General features: G+C 37.2%; 1 protein-coding gene across 2 annotated transcripts in view; it reads right to left on the bottom strand.

The window, feature by feature from the left end:
* The window catches only part of PARP8 (poly(ADP-ribose) polymerase family member 8), a 122627-nt gene that overhangs the window by 51905 nt on the left and 49871 nt on the right, over positions 1 to 20851 (bottom strand). For both annotated transcript variants that reach the window (XM_054397414.1, XM_054397415.1), the window contains exons 3-7: positions 14751 to 14788; positions 9646 to 9735; positions 8347 to 8417; positions 5952 to 6029; positions 1689 to 1783 (exon numbers count right to left, since the gene is read on the bottom strand). In XM_054397414.1, coding sequence (XP_054253389.1) covers positions 1689 to 1783; positions 5952 to 6029; positions 8347 to 8417; positions 9646 to 9735; positions 14751 to 14788 — 372 coding nt within the window. The remainder of the gene's footprint in view (positions 1 to 1688; positions 1784 to 5951; positions 6030 to 8346; positions 8418 to 9645; positions 9736 to 14750; positions 14789 to 20851) is intronic.

Raw genomic sequence — 20851 nt, 5'->3', positions numbered from 1 at the left:
ACGTTAGATTCCCCCGGTCAGAAAGCTTTCCAATCTGATAGAATTCTTGTTGGTTGCTAACACATCTCGTTTCTTATTGTCTCTTTTGTGATGACAACAGAGAAAATTTCATCACTCCTCCCATCTGTCATGGTGGGGCCATGACATGGCCCAGTACAAACCCAGACAGGCCTTAAGATGTCTAGACAAGGTCCCTTTCTCTAGCCTCCTTCCTGCAGAAAAACAGGGCAATGCAGGAAAAAGAACAAAGGGGACAGGACTCCTGCCTGTCTTATAAACAAGTTGTTTACCTGGGATAAGAGAACGTAATCTGACTGCTGCTCCCCCAGAAATAAGGCCTTTGTTTCTGTCTTTTATGGTTATAGCCTGGCAGAACACCTTTCCATTGGGCAGCTACATGTTAGCTTCAGTGCCCCATTGGACCAATCGATCACTGGCCAGGTATATATATATGTTGACTTGGTAGTCACCTTTGCCTTGCGTCAAACCTTGCTTCAAACCTTGCTTTAAGTCTCGCTTAAGCCTTGCTTTGCTTTCAAGCCTGCTTGGACCCGCCTCATAGAAGCTGCCTCAAGTTGCCCTGCCCTGCCTCAAGTGCCTGCTCCAGAGTCTGGGATAAAGCCACAAGCCCATACACAGCAAGCCAGAGAAGCCACAAGCATAGAAGCCAGATCCTCCTAGCCTGTTTCCCCTTGCCACTAGAATCATGCTGTGCCTCAGTTTACCCAGGAACCAAGCAAGCGCCCGTCGTGAGAAGCGTCATTAACTGCCTGCCAACCGCTGAAGCCAGACCAGCCTGGGACCACATGACAAACCCTCCTTGCCGGCAATCTGCTGTGCTAGCACCGTACGAAGAGCCCCAAAGCTAACACAGCAGCAGCGGTATCTCCCATGTGGGTAAAACAAGCTGTGAGTAATTAATTCATTGCCCTTTTGGGTTTAAAGGTTCTTACTATGTCTCCCCCCCTGCTGTAATCAAGCACTATCTGCTCTCAGGGACCTTCTCTTTCCAAGTTATTACCTCCTAATTTGCATATAATTATTTGTATTTTGCCCTAAGACTGCATATTCCCATTGTAAATATATAATTCCAACCATACAATGATCTTATATAACAAGTTTGGTGATTTTCAAATTAATAAAGGGTCACTAATATTTTTATCAATACCCATTTGCCATATCATTTATTATTACTCTAACGGTAATTAATACTACCCTTCACAACACCATCCACAAAGCATCTCCTCTTTGGTTTTACAGACTAGACAAATCCAATTCCTTCATTATTACCCAGCGAAAACATTTATTAAATCTCTTATCATTCTTACTGTTCACCTCCACAGCAAAAGACAGAAGATGACAGAAAAGGATTTTAACAAAGGTATGCCGAACAAATACAGCAAAATACAGCAGCCAATCAAATACTGACTCAGCTGCAAACGACAATGACATTTTAGAACAAGCTTCTAGGGCTTGTTCTCAGCACAGCCATTCCATCAGTACTCAACCACATAAACAGAAAACCAAACCCAGCATTATTACTTCTAGTCAGTAGTGCTCTTTCCTTTTGCCGCACAATAGGTAGAAATCATCATCAAAGATGTGCTTTGGTAGTCAGGGAAGGTTCACAAGGAACTCAATCTACAAAATGTTAAAAATTCCACAATACGGCAAGGTCAATAACATACCTGAGAGATACTGCATTAGGTCCATAGATCTCTCTTACTGCTGTCAAATCAGCCTCCAGCTGTGGGTGCTTGTGAAGTTCTCCATCATAGCTCACCTACCAGGAAAAAGAAATATCCTAGGAGTTATTGTTTATTTATTACTGAAAGTTCCCCCTGCAAAATATGCTGCATAAGGATTCCTTAATCCCACACTCAGAAAGGGCACTGTTGATAAACTGAAGCATTGAGGTGGTCTAACTCTGCTGAGCAATAAGAGCTGCAATACAGGCACCTACGCATTGGAATTTTTTGAGGTTTCCATTCCTCTTTGTGGGAAGAGAAGTTGCAAAGGACTCATTCCTCTGTCCTGTCTTGTCCTGGGCTTTGTTCTGGGACATTCGTGCATTTTACAACTGCTAAGTAAAAGTACCAGATCTCCTCAGTCATATCATACCAGTTTGACTACTACAAGACAAAGGTTTGCTTCCCCTTGTTTGTTGTCACATCATACACATTAGAGAAGCACGAAAATACTTTGTTAAAAAAAAAATTAAAAAAAATTAAAAGACACTTTTCCATTTTAATTATTTTACCAGAGAAGATGTAAAGAAACATGTATTAGACATCATCTCCATTTTTTTCAAACTCTACATGAAAAATGGGAAACATCATGTTAGTGCTTACACTACAAAACAAAACTTATTTGGACTGTATGAGGTCAAAATAATGAACACTCTCTTGTTTTCTACAAGGACTAAAATACCTCTTTAGGTCCAAACCAATCTATTTCCAGTCTATTACTACCTTCTTTTTAAGCAATATGCTCCTGACAGTGTGAACCTAACTTAACTTCTTTACAACAACTAGAATGACAGTAATTCCACAAAAGTCAACGAACTTAGATTTGGACAGATTAAGAAATTGGAGGAGGATTAGACCTGTACCTTTGAGAAATTCAGAGAGAAAAGCACAAGAGTGTAATTTATCCCCTTTGATTTATTTATGTATCCATATATCTCCTTATACAGGAAATCCTGTGGAGAATTCTCGTTATTGAAGAATTGTATCTAACTGCAGTTCTTTTTCTTCCATTTGTACATCCAAATCTCCAGGAAACCAGTGCTGTGACACTTTTAGCTCTGATGTCAAGAGATGTACTTTTCAATGTAATTAAATAAATGTCAACAGAATTAAAATTATAATCAGCTGACTACATTTCCCATGTATTAATTAGCAAAGAGTAATTTGATTTAGACTTAGAATTCTTCAAATATAAGGCACAGAATTTATCAGCATATCAGGAGCATATGTTTATCAGACATATCAATCATATTCATGTCCAGAATGGTATAAACCAAGTACCCCTCCCTTGTTTGGGCAGGCATGTCAGAATAATGCTCCCAATAGCAGAGCACTAGAAGAAAAACTTCATTATAATTTTCTTTCCTCTTTAGGTAGGAGCAAACCAATCCTTTTACAAGCTCATCACTCAAAGATGATATCTTTAAAGATGCATAAATAATTGCTCTCCTGCTTCCAACAACAGAAGAGTAACCATTTCAGGAATTGTAGCTGTGTTGCACTTGCCACCTTTGTTGGTTTTAAATCACATTTTTTAAATCAGTCTTACATAACAATGATAATAAAATCCAAAAGAACACCATGCAGAACGCTCAACTGCTCAGCAAAATACTTTTTCCAATCTGTTTTCTGATGGTAAGAGGTTATGAACTCAAAAAGGAAACAAAGCAGTATTCTGGCAAACTGTAAGACCACAGAATGGGATTTTCCACTCCCGAACTACTGCCACAGACATGCTGATGGACACAGAGAAGACTGTCAGCTTTGTATATCTGCATGTCCTGTATCTGCATGTCCTATAACTGAAGCACAAGAGACAAGGAGAGAGCCAAAGGCAGTAGTACTACTGTTTCAGTCTCCTGTTCTCATTTGCAAATGTAGGAGACAGAGATTCGAAGCAAGAATTAACAGAGTCTCAGAGAAAGTGAATATAAGAGCTCAAAAAAATCTGATAACTTTGTTGTGTCTGAAGTGCCTGTGTTTAGAAAGTCTCCGGTTTTTAATCTGAGACCTGATTCAGATTATTTCGTCCTTCATGATTACAAAAGCTTACATTTTTAAAGTGGATTAAGTGATTTACAAACCTAAATCCCATTGAAAATCAATAAGACTTAGGCTATTGAATCACTTAGCTACTTTAAAGTATTTACCTATTAAATCCTTAGGGAGCATTGCAAGCAGGTACCTAGGAAGCAGGTAACATTTAATTTATGACCAAAAGGTTCTATCTTGTTTTCACTGCCCATAAAATGCCCTTTCCCATCTTGCTTCATCATCAGCTGCTCTCTTGCCTTTCCACCTGTAACCACTTAAAGAATTATCCCTGACCTTCATCATTCCCAATTGTGTTGCACATAATTACACTGGCACCTATTCCCTCCAGCTGATAGTGTTTTTGTCCCCGTTCTCTGTGGGCAAGCACACACTTGTCACAAATGAAGCAGCTTGTCTTGCTTGTTCTCGACATACAGTCAAGTATTTTGTCTTCCCAATACACCTGGTGCTCACTTAATAACTCTTAAAATCACTCGGTTTGGAAAAACAACTGTTCTGTTTATCTCTTAAGGAAATTTGCACATCACCTGATTTCCTATTTATTTTATGAATCCTCAGTATTTTCCTCAATATTTTCTTCAGTTCCACATGTCTGCCTTAGAATATTGTCTTACTGATCACAAAAGTTTAAATTCAGTGTCTCCTTTTTTCCCTCATTTTATATACCTTCTATGATTATTGTATGTTTCCCCTCTTTAGTTTACTTTTTCAATATGCTATGCACAAGACAATCACAGTCATCTGATATTTTATTTTTTATTACTGATTTAATTGCACTTTTTTGCCAGTTATAATTCCTTCAATTAAATGTATTAACTTAAAAAAATGACAATGCAATATAACGTAGTTTCCACTTCAAGTATAAGGCAACTAAATTCTGATCAGTATTGCCTAATATATACCTTTTACACCCTGAAAAATTAGGTACTGCTCTCTGTGTTCATATCTCATAGGCAGTGTTAATATTCATTAATTTGAGCACTGGCAAACATCCTTTAACAACCCCTGCACTCATTTCTAAAGTTAGCAAGTCAAAACCCCGTGTCAGTTATTTCTGACACTGAAAATGCATTCTTTCAGTTCCGGTTTCAGTATTACTTTTAATAGCTTTAGGGGCATGCTTTATTTTTTTTAAAAAAAAAGCAGCTCAACAAGCATTTTATGCTCAAACCTCACCATGCTGCTGACCCTGCAAGCGTCTCAGCAATGTCAGCTCATCAGCATCCCTTGCTCTCTGCTCTAACCCAGCCTGCAGGCACTGATAGCTTGCTCCCACAGCCTTGGCTCAGCAGCCAGGGCACGGATGGCTTCAGCCTCAAGGCTGAGACAGCGACAACTTTCATAAACAAGATTCCTAATTCACTAAAATGTTCATAGAAACAAACAGTTCCAGTAACATAAGTGAGAAATTATTCCTTTGGGGCAACAGACTAAAAATATAAGAAAAATCTGAATAAAGAGGCTAACAGCATGAAGCACTCTATTGACATTGCAAAAGGAAAAGAAGATGAAGACATTTTATTTCCCGGTATATATGAGGATGTAATAATAACTAATTCTGCTAAGGGAAGAAGAAGGAGAGCCACACAGAGCAGTATGTTCATCTAAAAATACGCAGTATTTTTCAAGGTAAATTAAACTCTAGGACTCACAAAAAGAACAGACTACTGCCTAGATCAAAATTGCTTTGTAATAACAATTTTTACCATCAAATTGCAGTGCTCTTGACTTTACAAAATTGACTTTACAAGGATTTGGATCCAGTTCAACTTCCTATCTGTATCAATAATAGGACAAACTTTAAAGAGTGAATATCTATTTCCTGGAAGTAAGCAACCAGCTTATGTTTTCAAATGTCCTGAAGCATACTTGCTTTCTTCTGTTCTTACAACTAAGAAATAAGCAAATAAGTTAATCTTATTTTAAATGTCATATAATTACACAGTCTAACATTTAACATTTTTGCTATAAAATACTGTGTGTACATGCACACACACACACACACACACACATATATATATACACATAGCATTCTCTTCAATGTTGAACAAACATAAAAAATGAATTTTTTTTTACATTTGAAATTAAATCAACAACACCTTTCAAATATTCATTCCTTAAAATTTGTGCAAAAATCTCCTTCATTACCTGTCCTCCATAATAAAATTCCTCAGAATCATTATCTCCTTCAGAGTCTTCTTCAACTGTGCTGTTGTGCCATGACTCCTTAGTAGAGAAGGAAAGTTAGCAATGATACAAGCAATATACATATCTTGCATTTATAACCCTGACTACACAAATTATGTTTTTACCTATAAGCTCACAGCACTCTTTTATTAAGAGATCTCTTGGAATCATTTTTTCAGAAAGGGCCTGTTTTAATAATTGTGACATATCAGACCAAACAAGTAGTACTAACTGGGCACATAACAACACTCTGTGTTGGAGAAATAATTGTCAGGCTCCAGACACAGTGTGGTGTTAAAAGGAACTGGGGAATTCAGTAGAATATGCAGGGTTATTTCACTCTGTGCTTTTGCTAACCAAAGCATAATTCAGCCATCAAGACATGTTCTGGACTTAAGTCATTTGGTGTTTCAGTGACCTAATAAAGCTTTAATGTACTTTATTCTGGTAAACCAGTTCCAGTAGTTGAAGGAAATAATTCAAGTATGAGCATGGAAACTCTCAAGTTCCTTTCTGTGAAAAACAGATACATTGCTTTTGATTTATTATTTTTAACAGAAGTTCCAGTCTGTTGTCAGAAAAGTTCAAACTTAATTTTCTGTCTAGCTGTGTTCTAAGACTTTGAAAACTAAGGATTAGAAAGTAATAATGTTTACCTAAGTAAAAACCTGCTCTAAATAGGCTGCTCTGTGAATAACTGAACTTTATCCTGGTACAGCATGAGTTGAAGCTTTATATTCTGCTTCCCACCAATGCATCTTTTACTTGTAATTAGGCAATTGCTTGAAGATATTAATTCTTGATTCCCAAAATCCATGTGTTATTTCTAGGCCATGTGTTGACAAGGATCCCCTAAAGAACACCTGTTAAAATCATAATCTCTCACTTCAAACTAAACATGATGTTTATTTTGTATTATGTCCCATACAGAACTGTCATGATGGAACAGAAATCAGATGTATGAATCAAAAAAATAGAGATTACATCCAAATCCAATATATTTGTAAATATTAAATGTACCCTTATCGCTAGTTTCTATGGTCAGACATTCTAATCCTATTTCCCAACCTTTGCCTCTAATTCCTACTCTATTCACTCTGTGTATACATAGAATAAAATTTGTACTTCAGCCAATTTCACAGCAATTTTCTACAACAAGGCATAAAAATAATTTCTGCTTCTACTTCACTGAAGAGAAACAAAGTTACTTTAGTCATCTTTGTTTTATAATAACCTTAGCTCAAGGGGAAGTTTGTGTTAAAACTGAACATAACTGAACAAAAATTCAACTCTGACCAAAGAGAAATGAAACTCTTACATCAGAATAGTGACAAACCCATCTTGTCCTAACCAAATCTCTAAATGTCCAGCCAAAAGAAATGGTCAGTGTTAAAGACTATTTTTTAAGTGTTTTGTTTGTTCGCTTTTGTCAGTACTTTCATATTTAAGTACCTCTTTCAACTAAAAACAAACTAAAAGCTCAAACTCTGTCCCACAGAAGCTAACTATATCTGAAGCTTCTCATCAAATGGGTAAATTCTTCTTGCACTCAAAAGTTTTATAATGTTTACCATGCACTGAATATGCAGTATTTCCAGTGCAGCTTTTTATATCAAATCAGGTTTTACTGAAAAACTCAGTCATACACATTTGTGTATCTGGGCACACTTACTTCCAATTTCCAGAATCAAATACAGATCAGAGCCTAAAAAGCAGTCGTCAAGAAACTCAGCACTCACCCATATTAGAGAAAATCTTTAAGTAAAGCACCTAAATTCTTAATACAATCCTCAATTTCTTGCTTGGGGTATGAGCCTATGTGGTACTTTTTTGAGCCCGTATCAGGGTGATGCCCTGTGGACTTCATATCAGTGTCACTTCTTGAGTTAATGTCACAGTAAGACTGACCAAGGGACCCATTCCAGTGGTACAGCAGAAATACAACTAAGACTGGAAGGAAATAATACTCCAGATGCTACGTGTAGTGGCTAGAGTAATACAGAGGTCTAAAGCCTTGGTGGGGGCTGCTGTAGGCCACACAAAGAAGCAGTGAGCTGATAAACGGGATGTGGTCTCTATGTGAAAAGAGTAGGTTAAAAGGTCATTACAATCATCATCATGGCCTACTTCTCCAAGAGAAGCGTATTTTTAGGGCAACCCCTTTCCAGCTAAGTGATTCACTGATTAATCCAAGCATGAAACCCAGAGAATTACACTCATTTTCTAAAATATGCTAATGTGTACGGTTTGCTTAAGCTCACATTTGATAGGAAATCAATGGTAAACCTTTGTATTTTATTATTTTCTGTTGTCTTAAAATAACTTCTGTTAAAACATGCATATACGAAACACATACCTCTCCATTCTCCCTCTGCAATTTTGATTTTATGGACAAGCAATAGTTGACATCACTGGTTTTTCTTAATTCTTAAAAGAAAAGGGAAAATAGGGAACATTTATGAAAAATGTGAAATAACTTTGCATATGCAGACTTGAAACACTTAGCTGCGATAGCAGAGTATAAAATGTTACAGATATGAAAAGCATTGAGAAGTTTACAATATAACAATCTAAAATTAAGAAGCCCCTACTTCTCAGAAGACTTGTACTTTTAACTGAAATGAAGCTCAGCTGCTCCATCTAGAAGATTTGGTTTTGCCAATCTGTGATTTACAACTTAGTGTCATTCATCAATTTTGTATACTTCATAAAAGAACGAAAAATTAAAACCCCTCCACAAAATCAAATCAGATCATCTTCTATACAAAATATAGAGGGGTTGCCTATGTTAAAAGACAGGCCTTATTTCTTTTTAAGTTACAGAAATATTTGCTGTTGGAATTTATCTTACATTTCTGACTATAATGGTCACTTTTGTTACAGTGCTACTGCACTGACTTCAGTGAAGTTATTCTTGATTTACATTGGTACAAATGAGATCAGAGACTGAAGATCATATTGGTTTTCCAGTGGAATTCAAATTTATTCTGTGTTATGCAAAAAAAACCCTAAAGCATTGTAATAATAATAAAAATACTGCAAAGTCAAGTGTTCCTATCTGAAGAACTGCCAGAATTAAGACTGCTCTGTGCACTTTCTTCTGCAGCCTGAGATCATCAGGGAATTTGTCTGCTAAAAAATTTAAAAAGTCTCTACGGAGAATGCACAAATCTTGGCTATATATTGCGTAAATGTTCCTATATGTCTGAAAAGTAAACCTGTTCAGGTATCAAACACTTTTTGAAAGCATGGAAATAATTTAAAACAAAAGGTTCCCACATTGGGGGCAAATGCTTTTTTATTTTTTCCCCTATACTCTAATTTAGCGACAGAGCTGAACCATTTTGTTTAAAATTTTCTGAAATAATTCACCAGAGGCAATGGTAGCTATAGACTGCTTCATCCCCAATGGTGAAGATTTAGTGAAGTTTTAAGCATTAAATTTTAAGACATTAAAAGAATAAAACACACCCTGCCTACACAATCGTGGTGATCTTCATAAGAAATATTTCAATTTCTCCCATACAGCAATACTACATGATAATAGCTATCTGTATAGCTGTACACATTAATATATCTCCTTTCAAGTCCAGGCAGCATCTCATCTTTCCTCACGAAGTATGAGCTTCATAAAATACTTGGGACATAAGATTACCTGTAGCAATTTGGTGGAAAATTACTGGAATTGGCTCTGTTGTAACTAACACATCTTCATCGTTATCAGAACTGGAAACATAAGTGTTATCTATGAAAGAAAAACACCTCACATGGTGAAGTCCAGCTGTGTTCTGCCAGTCCATTCCCACATCACCCATCCCACCCTTGTACCATAAGAAACCACTTCCCAGGCAGTAATGGAAGCCAAGCACTATTGTCTTCCTGATGTGCTGTTTTTTTTTTTTTTTCTTGTGAGATGCTAACAAGAAAAAAAATACCAAAAGCATGGCAGATTCAGTGTCAAACCCCTGGAATCTAATGCCACAGCTTTTGTGAATCACAACAAGCACTGCTCTGAACTGTCCTGCAAGGCTTATGGAAGTTTGAGCCAATCTTTTTCAAAATGAAGATTTGTTCTAAGCTGGGTGTTAAGAGACCATTATGTAAAATGCCTTTGCCTCATTTTGTCTAGTCACGTAAGGGTTGTTTGAAGCATTTTCTAATCAGCAGAGAACCTTTTTTGTGCCTGATTCAGGAACAAAAAAAATCCTCCCCTTAAAAAATGTTAGGTATGGATATGAACATGGAAAGTCTACCCCAAAATTTCTTACAGAATGAGGGGGTTCAGCTGAAATGTGTGTGGGGTTTATTTTTGTTTGTTTGTTTTATTTTGGTTTTCAACCAAACATTTACTAACAACAAAGAAGTAAGAGCAAGCTTTTATGTATTATCTGCAGAAGCTAATTTTCCATGAATTGCTGCTTAACTGCCTATGAAAGTAATAAGATTTTGTTTCCCCTAATCTGGGCTGAATTGAAACTTATGCTTTAGAGCAGATAAAGAGACAGATAAAAGAACTGAGAGAAGGACTTGACCTATCATAATTCTGAACACTCCTGTTCCACATCAGCAACGTGTGAGATACAGCTGCAATCCTAAAGCCTTTAACCACAGTGTTTCCAGTGAGATGTTAAACATGTTAACACTAATTGGGCAGTAAATCCTGCAATATTATTATTACAGAGGTTCTTAGCATCTTATATCAAGATAAAGCCCTGGCACTGCTGCCCCTTTCTCACACAGATGTGCCATGCTGCCTTTGCAAAGTAGCAGCCGCACTGCTGAATGTGACAGGCAAGTGGTGCTTTCCCAGATTGTGAAAACAGCCTTTCTGCCATATTCACATGTATTTACCCAGTCTGACACTATCCAACACTCTCACTCACTTCTACTCCTGTGCTGTCCTACAAAATAATCTGTGTGATCTGTGCTCAGCTCAACGTACTTATATTGCATGCAGGCAATTGCTGCAAGAGGCTGACACCACATTTCTCTGAGCACTGCATTCTGGTAAGCAGAACAATCTGCTCTGCCAGCTCAGTCTGTGCATGCTCAGCTACATATTTGGCACAGGGATTTATTTCAGGGCCACAGCATCATGTGAATAAAATGGGGTCTTTTCAGCCACCTGTCAGCATTTACTTCTCCCAGTTTTGTCTGTTGGCTAGACTGTCTGTGAGCTATACCTGTGGGACAACTGCATCTCAGCCTCTCCACAAACCCTGCCTTTATTCGCATGCTCCACCTTGCTGTCATAACTTCCATCTGCAGCCAACCATGCTGGATGGCTCTGGGCATATACCACGCAGACAGGCCCATTGCTTTTACAGGTTTAGGGGTGTAACTTACTGCTGTAGAGTATAATGAGGTGGAGTAACAGTTGCTGCTGTTTGCCTCTAAATATATATACCACCATATATATGGATGGGGAAAGGAAATCCATGTGCTAAAGATTACTACTGTAGAAAAAAGTAGGAAAAACATAGTATGTGCTGTGCAGAAAAGACAATTACCTATATATATATATATATATATATATATATATATATATATATATAAAATGGACTGTGCAGTTACAGGTTTTATAGATTCTAATTTTACTTTTATGTCCATTGTCAATTCTTTCTTGGCAACTAGGTAATATGATTTTCACTGCCAAGTTTTTTTTATTCTTTTCTCTTTGGCAGCCATTAGGGTGTTTTGCCTTGCCTTCCATCAGTCCAGTGAAACTTGAAATTAAGATATTTAATTTTGTTTGCTTTCTTCAACACCCAGTTCCTAACACACTACACCCAGGAACACCTCTCAAGCAGAGGACCTAGTATCTGGACCTTGTGGAAAGATACAGAAAACTACTCACTGACAAACTGGTTCTCTCCGTCTCTACTGCAGTCTAATGAGGACTAAGAAAAGGATGTTTCTAATAACACGTCTATAATGCACAACTCACTGGAATAAACGGATATAGCAGTTCAACAAGTTATAACTTCACAAGCCAACACATTGTAACTCTGAACACATATTCATTACCAAAATACCTGATGCTGTAATGGTTCTCACAGGAGTCATGATATGCTTATATTAATGGGACTTTAGTGTACTCACTGCTGTTTTATTCTGTAACTGCTCCTTAGGAGCATTATTTTTCCCCAGTTATGTCAATGTTATGAGAAAACAGTTACAGAGATATTTTGCTGAAAATGTTATAACGTGCCTCTAAAATATTCAGTGATATTTTCACAATTTAAGAGATATATGTATACAACTTTGAGACATTACTGTCTTGACAGTATTCCTATTAATTTCTTTAAATTGCCTTTCTGAGTATATTTTTAGCTTTCACTTATAACTTTGAAACTTTCAAACCCTTTCTATATTGAAAGTTGTCATGTCATATTATAATTCCCATAGGTATGATTTAACACTCATGTTTGCAATCTTTTGGTGCTTTATGGAGCAGTTCAGAAATAGATACATAATGCTATCAGCACCAAAGTGGTGACACTGCATACATAACAGCAACGCCAAAAGGGAGAGTATACACATTACTCAAAGTTCCTCTTGCAGTGTCTAATATTAATTTTTGATGGTTATCACTTTTGGCTGAAAAAACAAAATTTGCATATTAATTTAATCTCTTCTATTTTCATATATTTGTCACATACATAAACGATTTATCTGATGATCACCTCTGACAGCCTTCTCTTAGACTTCCATATTTGGTCCACCACATATTACTCACACTTAATCTTCAGAGGACACAACTTTGGTATGGACTGATGGACTTAAATCTTGATCTGTGAGATTTATGATGTCAGAAATTCAATTTTATGAGCATGTGCTGTTCTGAAGCCTGTCTAATAGCAGTAATACTTGAAGATCAGCACAGAGCTTCCCAGACTTGATATCATCATACTCTGGAATGTCCCTGAAATAGCCATTAAAGTACATGCCAGGGAAGAGAACCACAGTCATCAGTAACATTAAAAGATTTAGGACAAACACAGGAGACAAAGAATTTGGCTCACCAAGTCAAAATGAGTATTTTTAGGATGCTAGCTGTAAAATGCCAAGGAATCATTATTATTCCTAACAAACTGAATACGTCGTCATCACAAAGGAAACATACATCCTGCAAAAGCTTGAGATATGAAGGCAAGCTGGTCTTCCGAAGCCTTTAAGGGTTAACTTTTAATCAGTAAGCATGTGCAGCTGGTTTACGCCATCCCTCACCAAATTAGCTACAGTGTAAAATATTTTATCTGCCTTTAAAATATAGGAGGTGACAGCAGAGAATATTTCTTAGTTTTTAGAGTCATCAAAGCCACAGGCTTGCAAGCCACCAGGGCATGCTGCAAACATTATTTGTAAGTGAAGTCTGAGGTCTGTCAGATATAAGAGTTTGCTGAGAAGGTGAGATCTCATGTTGTGGGAGTTACTGCTGGTTCAGTGCTCCAGTTTGCTTTTTAGCTAGAGGTTCCAAAGATCAAGTTTTATGATGTTTTATGGAATAAACTGTTAATATCACATGAACAAAACTTTTTTCAACTGTTTGTGCCTCTATTCATTGTCAGGTCAATGGAGTAACCATTAAATCGAGTTATGATTGGCCTGACTGTGTATTTTCTGAATCTCAATTCCCCCCCTTACTAGATTTTGAATAGATTATTAGTAGATTATAGTAGTTAAAAAAAAAAAAGTAATCTCTCATAAAGGCTGTTAGCATTCCATTTTGGCGTCACTGCTGATGTGGATTTCAGTCTGTATCTGCTTTAAACTGCTCTTTTGAACAGATACAGCCTACTGCTTGTAAGTGAAGAAGACCAAAGCCTCACATCTTTAGTGATTTTAAAAGAAACAAGAAATATTTATTTTAGAAATATTACAGAGATCTTACTGATAAAGATCAAAAAGGACAGAAGGTTTCATAGCATTCATGGTACTTACAATAGTAAGTAATCCCAGGTGCAATATACACAACATGGTGCAATTCCAACCCTACAACCAGGTGCCTCTACTTCCACACAACTTGTCTGCCCTTATACCTACTTCCCTCTCCTATTTCTGTGAACCTCTGTGCCACCTGAAATATCTCTGCAGTCTCTTTGTGAAGGAAATCAGGGAAGTAAACTAGCTGAAAACTAACTTTGCTCATCTGGTTGTCTTTCATTTGAGAAATTACTCTTTTGCAGATTGTACACACAGTTACACAAGTGCTTTTGCAAAGCCAGTTCCAAGTACTGAAGGGAGGCAGGACTGAGCGGCTAGAAACAGCTTTGCAAGCTTACATTACCAAAGACATATCCATACACACACCCATGGCTCCAACTGACCCTGAGAAGCCTCCAATGCTTAGTCCACAAGCTTAACTTAAAGAACATGAGTAGTCTCATTAAGGTCTAATGCAGAAGTGCTTTGATGGCCCTGTGCCAGACTGCTCAGCCTCTTGAAAGATCAGCCTCTATCTACCGTGCCAAAGAGGAGCTGAGTGCTTTCTCACTCCTATCACTGCTGGCTCCAGACAAGGAAAGCATTACAAGCTCCAGCCTGCAAACTTGTGAACCAGGGCTTCTCACCCTGACCCAGATCACAAATGATGCCTCAAAAGTAGAAATGACTGTGAAAATAATTTAACTAATGGAAAATTATTATCACAAGGATGTACCTGGAAGACATCAACACCCTTTCAGATATTCTCATATGAATATAGCCAGTTGTGGTAACATGTATACATGTGTCATGGACAAGAACATTGCACTGTACCTGGGTAATCCTCAGAGACATGCACTGAATACGATACACTGTAAAAAGAAAAAAAAACAAAACACAACAAAACAACAGAATTAATAACAACAACATAAACTGCTGGCATAACATTTTTTTCTGCTCCTGTATTATTGTATGTTTACTTATAGGTTCCTGACAGTTTTCAGGACAGAAAATAACAGCTATTTTGATGGCTTTTGAAGAAAAAAAATAAAAAGGCATCATGCCCATTTTGAAAGTTTATTTTGCTAAATTTGCACATCCGGATTTCAACCTTAAAAATATTATCAAGACTGCATAATATTCACTTTAGCATAACATTTCACAATATATGTACTTATAATTAAAGGAAATAAAAAGTTGCTTTCTGAACACCAGAGCTAGAAAAGCCCAGGCTTCCCCACACCTGCTTTGTGGGCTTAACTCGCAACTCATTAGGGAGCATTTCTCACTGGTTGGGGTTCTCCTGTACATTCCTTTAAGTCTCAGCAAAGGCTCTGGACAGCTCAGACTTGTTCTCATTAAATTACCTTATTTATAACATTAGTGGCAATGCTGATACTTCTACCTCTTTGTCAAGCTAAGTTAGATCAAATTTGGAAGAATCATAGCCTCACTCAAGGTTAGCTTCACTACACCGATTACCTGAGTCTGTTTCAGTATAAAAAAGTCATCCAAACACACTGTCTCAGTCCTCTGATTCAGCCCACACATGCTTTCCCTACCACCTAGTGAGATCTTCACTAAACTCACTGCTAAGAGCAGGACAAATGGGCATGATGGTCTGCTCAACTATCTAAGTACTCACCCACTCTTTTTAATTTTTTTAACGTCAATGGGTGTCTTTATTTGGCATTAAAAAATTCAACTTTGCATCATCCTGAAAGCTACCTGTTGTATAATTCATGCTCTTTCCCTTTCTAAATCCTGTAAATTGTATGTGTCAACTTACACATTTAAATAATACATAGCATGTGTTTGTGGCTGCAGTGACTTAAGCAAAGGCAGAATGGCATAGTCCGCAATAAATTTTGGGTTTTATTGTACATAACTTAAAACTGATTCAGTGGATCTTTCTAAATTACATAAATACAGCTTCCAAGCAGACTACAAAATAAATCCACGTATGATTTTTTCATCTCTCAAGGACTTCTGTTGAATGATCTCCATTTTCACAATTCAGTGACTGTAGGAGGCAATCAATATGAAAAAGTAAGTCTCTTGCACTTTCTTCCTTAATTCAATCGATAACCACACAGCTCTGTCACCTGTTTTTGCACATCATATACTCTAGTGTAATTCGTCTTGTATATTGCTTGACTAAGAGGCAAAGACGCCTTTTTCTTCAACAGCTGCAAAGGTTCACATAAACTGAAGCAGAAAGAGTGTTTATTACAGCTGACAACAGATTTAGCCACACAACTCCTAACAGTCCCAGTCAAGACAGAATCAAATCTCATCACTATATAAATTTGGCATTTTGTGGGTTTTCTCTTGTAACTATTTTTCAGACATTTGAAATAAGCATTGTCTGTATTCCCTCATCTTGGAGCATTTACCCTAAAGACTGGAGTATTTAAATCTGTTACATCATGGCATAAACCACCACTATTTTAAACAGGGAAATATTTTTTAAAATAGGAAATGTTGTATCTCAGTGTAGACATATGTAGAGAATTTTGCCCTGTGATGCAAAACCAAAAACCAGCCCTGGACGATACCAACTGTGCCCCCAAGAAGTTAAGCAGTATTACCAAAATCCATCTTCTAGATGTTTTTTGTAACCGTGACTTCTTTCTGCCACTGAAAGAGCTAATTCAGTGTTATGGTTTTAGACCAGCTGACTGCATACTTCTTTGCTGCCTCCAGAATTGCTGTGTATGGGATTATTTGACTATTGATATGTAGGATTACCTTCAAGTGTGCACTTGAAGGTGCACAAGAAAACAAAAATCTTTCTAGAACTCACTCCACATTATAATTTTTAAGATATCCTAATTCAGTTTAGAAACTGTAGGAGAGCAAGGAAATTCCACACATGCATAAAAAATAAAGTTCTTCATATAAAGAACGAGAATGGGGGCTAAAGAAATTAAAGATTTTTAATCAGTGCAGGTACTCAAAACTCTGTGTAAGATCTTCAGCAACCTAATTTAACTTCGTTGATGAACTTGACTTTGAAGTTAACTTCTGCTTTGAGTGGGAGGTAGACCACGGAGACTGAAGAGATCATCCCCCCACATAGTTACTCTATGCAAGTATGTGCAGAAACCCTAAGAATGCGTGTTTCTCTTCCTTCTTCATCATCATGTGCTCTGCCAGCAGCAGCTGTGGCAATGTTAAATGGAAACCACAAAGAGAAAACATACATACTGTAGGTGTTGAGAGATGGAACTAAAAGGAGAAGGTTCAAGAAGATGCAGGTTAGAAACAGTCTCAAATACTGTAATGACTGTAAGCAAATTCAGGGCTTGACCCAGGACCCACTGAATCCAGTACTGGTTTCACTACTGAGATGAATATTATCAGAGAGGAGAAAGACAAGGTAAGAATCACATGAAATAAAATTATTCTGTGATCCCAGTGATAAAAGGTTCCCTTATGGAAAAAAAAATTGCCAGCAAAATCTGATGTCACCTCTATCCGAAAAGTATTAATAGAAAACCTATCTGTTGGAAACAGTAAATAGATGACCCAGAGCTGCCATTTCAGAGGAACGTATTTAAGAAAGACAAGATTAAAGAACAAAATGCCTGGATATGAGATATTTATTTCAATTAAAATAAACTACTAGTTTTTATTAGAAACAATACTGACTCAGTCAAGAACTGAACAAATTTAGTTTAGTCTTCGAGTCAGCAGAACTATTGGTTTGTTATGACAGTTGTGTTTAATCTCAGGCACTTTCTATTATTAGTTCCTCACAACTCCCCCTTCAAAAAGCGAAGGAAAAAAAAGAGGAGTGTTTAAATCCCTTCTTTCCATCTAAATTCACATCTTCACCATATGCTGGGATCTCTGTGCTGTCTTCTCTTCAGTGTTGCCAGATGAGTGTGCTCTGAGAAGTAACACTGAAATATGCCAGAGAAAGCTCTTGTGGGAACAGCCTTTTAGATAGGCCGTTCCTCTCACACATATTTAAATGCATATTCAGAGAGAATAAATTCCTTGTTTCAGTCCCCAGAGAGAGGTGGTGGTACTTTGCTTGGGCTGGTAATTTTATGTCAATTATATGCAGGCTATGGAAGCGAAAATCAAAAATACTGAACAGAGCAAAACTTGCCCCAGGTTGCCCCGGTGATTGTCACATAGGTTCACACTTCGGCACATTTTAGCATGTTCAGGATAAACTGCTTCCTACTATTTATGCACCTGGATTTGTCAGAAAACAAGATATAACAGGCTAATAAAGGCCTGCTAAGAGGTTCCTGTCCTGCAGCCACCCAAGCATTTTCCCACTGACTTCAATGAGATTTAGAGCCAAGACAGAAATACAAGACTTTGATGGCTTACAGAACCTTAAACAGCACAAACTTCAGTGAAGCTGCAGTTGTTCAACACCTCTCAATGTTAAATCCTCTCAGAGCCAAAGAAAGCCTTTATTGAAGCAGTTTTCTGGTTTAAATACTCTGAAATGCAACTGGAATTAATTTAGGCCTAGACCCCACATAAAAGCACAAGATGATCATTCCCGTGAGGGATGCGATTTTTCCTTCTGGCAATGCAGTTCCTCTGTACAACCTTACTGCAGTTACAGTGCCACAAATACAGCTTATAGCACTGTCATTTATTTCCATTCCCATAAACACTTTCTAACCAGCCAACCATCCTCTGCTTGTTCAAGTATATTGTTTTAACTACATGAAGGCAGTTAAATTCTTGGGTGGAAACAAAGCTTTTGACTCTCTGCTGCAGGCATCCTACAGTACATGTGTCTTGACCCTTAAGCTCAGAATGAACTTTATACTAGAAACAGGCTAGTAAAATTTTTGTTACTTAACAAACTGTAAAGAACTATATGAGAAAATAGTGAGAGCTGTCATGTTTCACTGCTTAAAAGTTTTAAATGTTAATTTCTTATTGCCTGAAATATTGGCTTATTAACATATAGATCTACAGCCTTCTCTTGGTAAGAGTTCTACTTACACAGGACCCCTTGCAAGCATTTTGCAACGTATCTTAATCGTATCTGTTTCTTTCTTAGAAAGATTGTTCTGCAAAGGTCCACCTGCATTTGGGAACTAGATGGGGATCCAGTACATAATTGCTATTTTTCAGATTAATCTGTCCAATTTCTGCATCTGATATTACTATTGGTCCTTAAGGCTAGTTAAAAAGGAGTCCAGTGTTCAAACAGATTGTTCTACCAGGCAAAACATTATCCCTAAGTTGAATCTCTGGGGCAAAGAAGAAAGATCTATGAAAACTAAAAAAGCAACAAAGTTTACTGTGACAAGGTATGTTCATAAAAAGAACCAGCCTCACTTCTTTACATTGATTTGTTTCCAATGCCTTGAACTGCAGTTTTTTATCTACCATGGTACAAACTCCACGGTCAGACACACATCCTGAAACCACAACACTGACACTGGAACTGGAGTGTATGTCTGGAGTGTATGTTCCCATCAAACTCATGTTATCTCAGCTCCACACCACCTGTAGTTTCTCTCTAGGAAAGAAATCCTTTAAGCTGAATTTCCAGCTGTTTTGCACAGCAGGAACAGCATGAAGCAGCTGGTGCAAGTCTAAGATTTACGGCTATGAAACAGTTATGACAATTCAACCCATGGCAACAGCTGACTTACTGCTTTATTAAATGTGGAAATTTTGGTCTAGTTTCTATTCCAGTTCTAGCTGTCTCTACTACAGCCTGAGCTCCATGTGCTAATGTTATAGCTTGCAAATTTGCTACTAAAAGGAGGCAAGATTTATGTCATGTGGAATCTTACAGCAGGCTAATGACAATCTACAACAAGATACATGAACGGGGTAAACAGAACTTTCTTAGTCTTAATGCATCTGGAGCTAATGAATTCAGATGAGATTATTTCTTTGTTTGTGATACCCAGAATCCCAGATCTAGCTCATAATGAATTAATGCACAAAGCCTTATACATGCAGGAAAATACTAAGACTCAGCAAAGTAAGTGACAGAAAAAGATATATGATTAAATCCTTTCATGGGATATATCATACACCAGGGTCTACTTCTGAGCAAGTTGGTGAGCATGAAAAAAAGATTAGTGAAAACTTGATAAAAAAAAACCCCAAAATTATAGTAGTAAAAGCTCTGTGCAGAAGGGCCTCTTCAGTGACTCAGCATTTCTGAAAGCACAGTATGATACAGGCCTGAATCCTGAATCCAGATCCTTCACTTTATTTTGCCTCCTAAGAGCATTTTTCCTCAAATGAAAGAAAACTAGTTCTGCCAGTATTCCACTATGAACATAGGCACTCTCTTCATTACTAATAGGTCTGAGATACAGTTTTAAACCTCATAGCTTGGCAATAAATCACATCAAAAATAGAGGGTGGAAATTATGATTTTGGAAGGTGTACTATGGGATTCCATACAAACAAAACTTCTAAATTGCATTCCAAAAAAACTCTGACCTTTGAGCAATTGTCTTGAGAACTGGTAAGAGATGACCGCATTTAGGCACTGGTAAGCTTAAAAGCTAGCCTGTTTACAAAATCTGTTGAATATTTAACAAGAAAAAGGTTTGGGGGTTTGTTTTGGGGGTTTTGTTGTTGTTTTTTTGGTTGTTGTTTTGTGGGGTTTTTTGTTGTTTTGTTGGGAGGGTTTTTTTTGTTTGTTGGTTGGTTGGTTGGTTGGTTTGGGGTTTTTTGGTAGATGACCTTATTTGCATTAGGATATTCTCTGAAGAGAATAAGAGTAATAGTTAAACAAGTTGCAAAAAGCTTCAATGTCAAGTCTTTCTTCGCATTTCTACAAATTTGTACAAGACATACATTCAGGGAACATCAAAAGAGATTCACCAGACAAAGAGTAGCAATTTTCTATGTCAATGACACCCCCACAAAAGGCAAGTCTTTCTAAGTCACAGTCTGGAGACAAATATTTCATTCTACAGCAA

The sequence above is a fragment of the Indicator indicator genome, chromosome Z, assembly GCF_027791375.1.
Source record: "Indicator indicator isolate 239-I01 chromosome Z, UM_Iind_1.1, whole genome shotgun sequence".
NCBI lineage: Eukaryota > Metazoa > Chordata > Aves > Piciformes > Indicatoridae > Indicator > Indicator indicator.
Note: the sequence above shows the minus strand (reverse complement) of the source record. Positions and strands in the feature narration are given on the sequence as shown.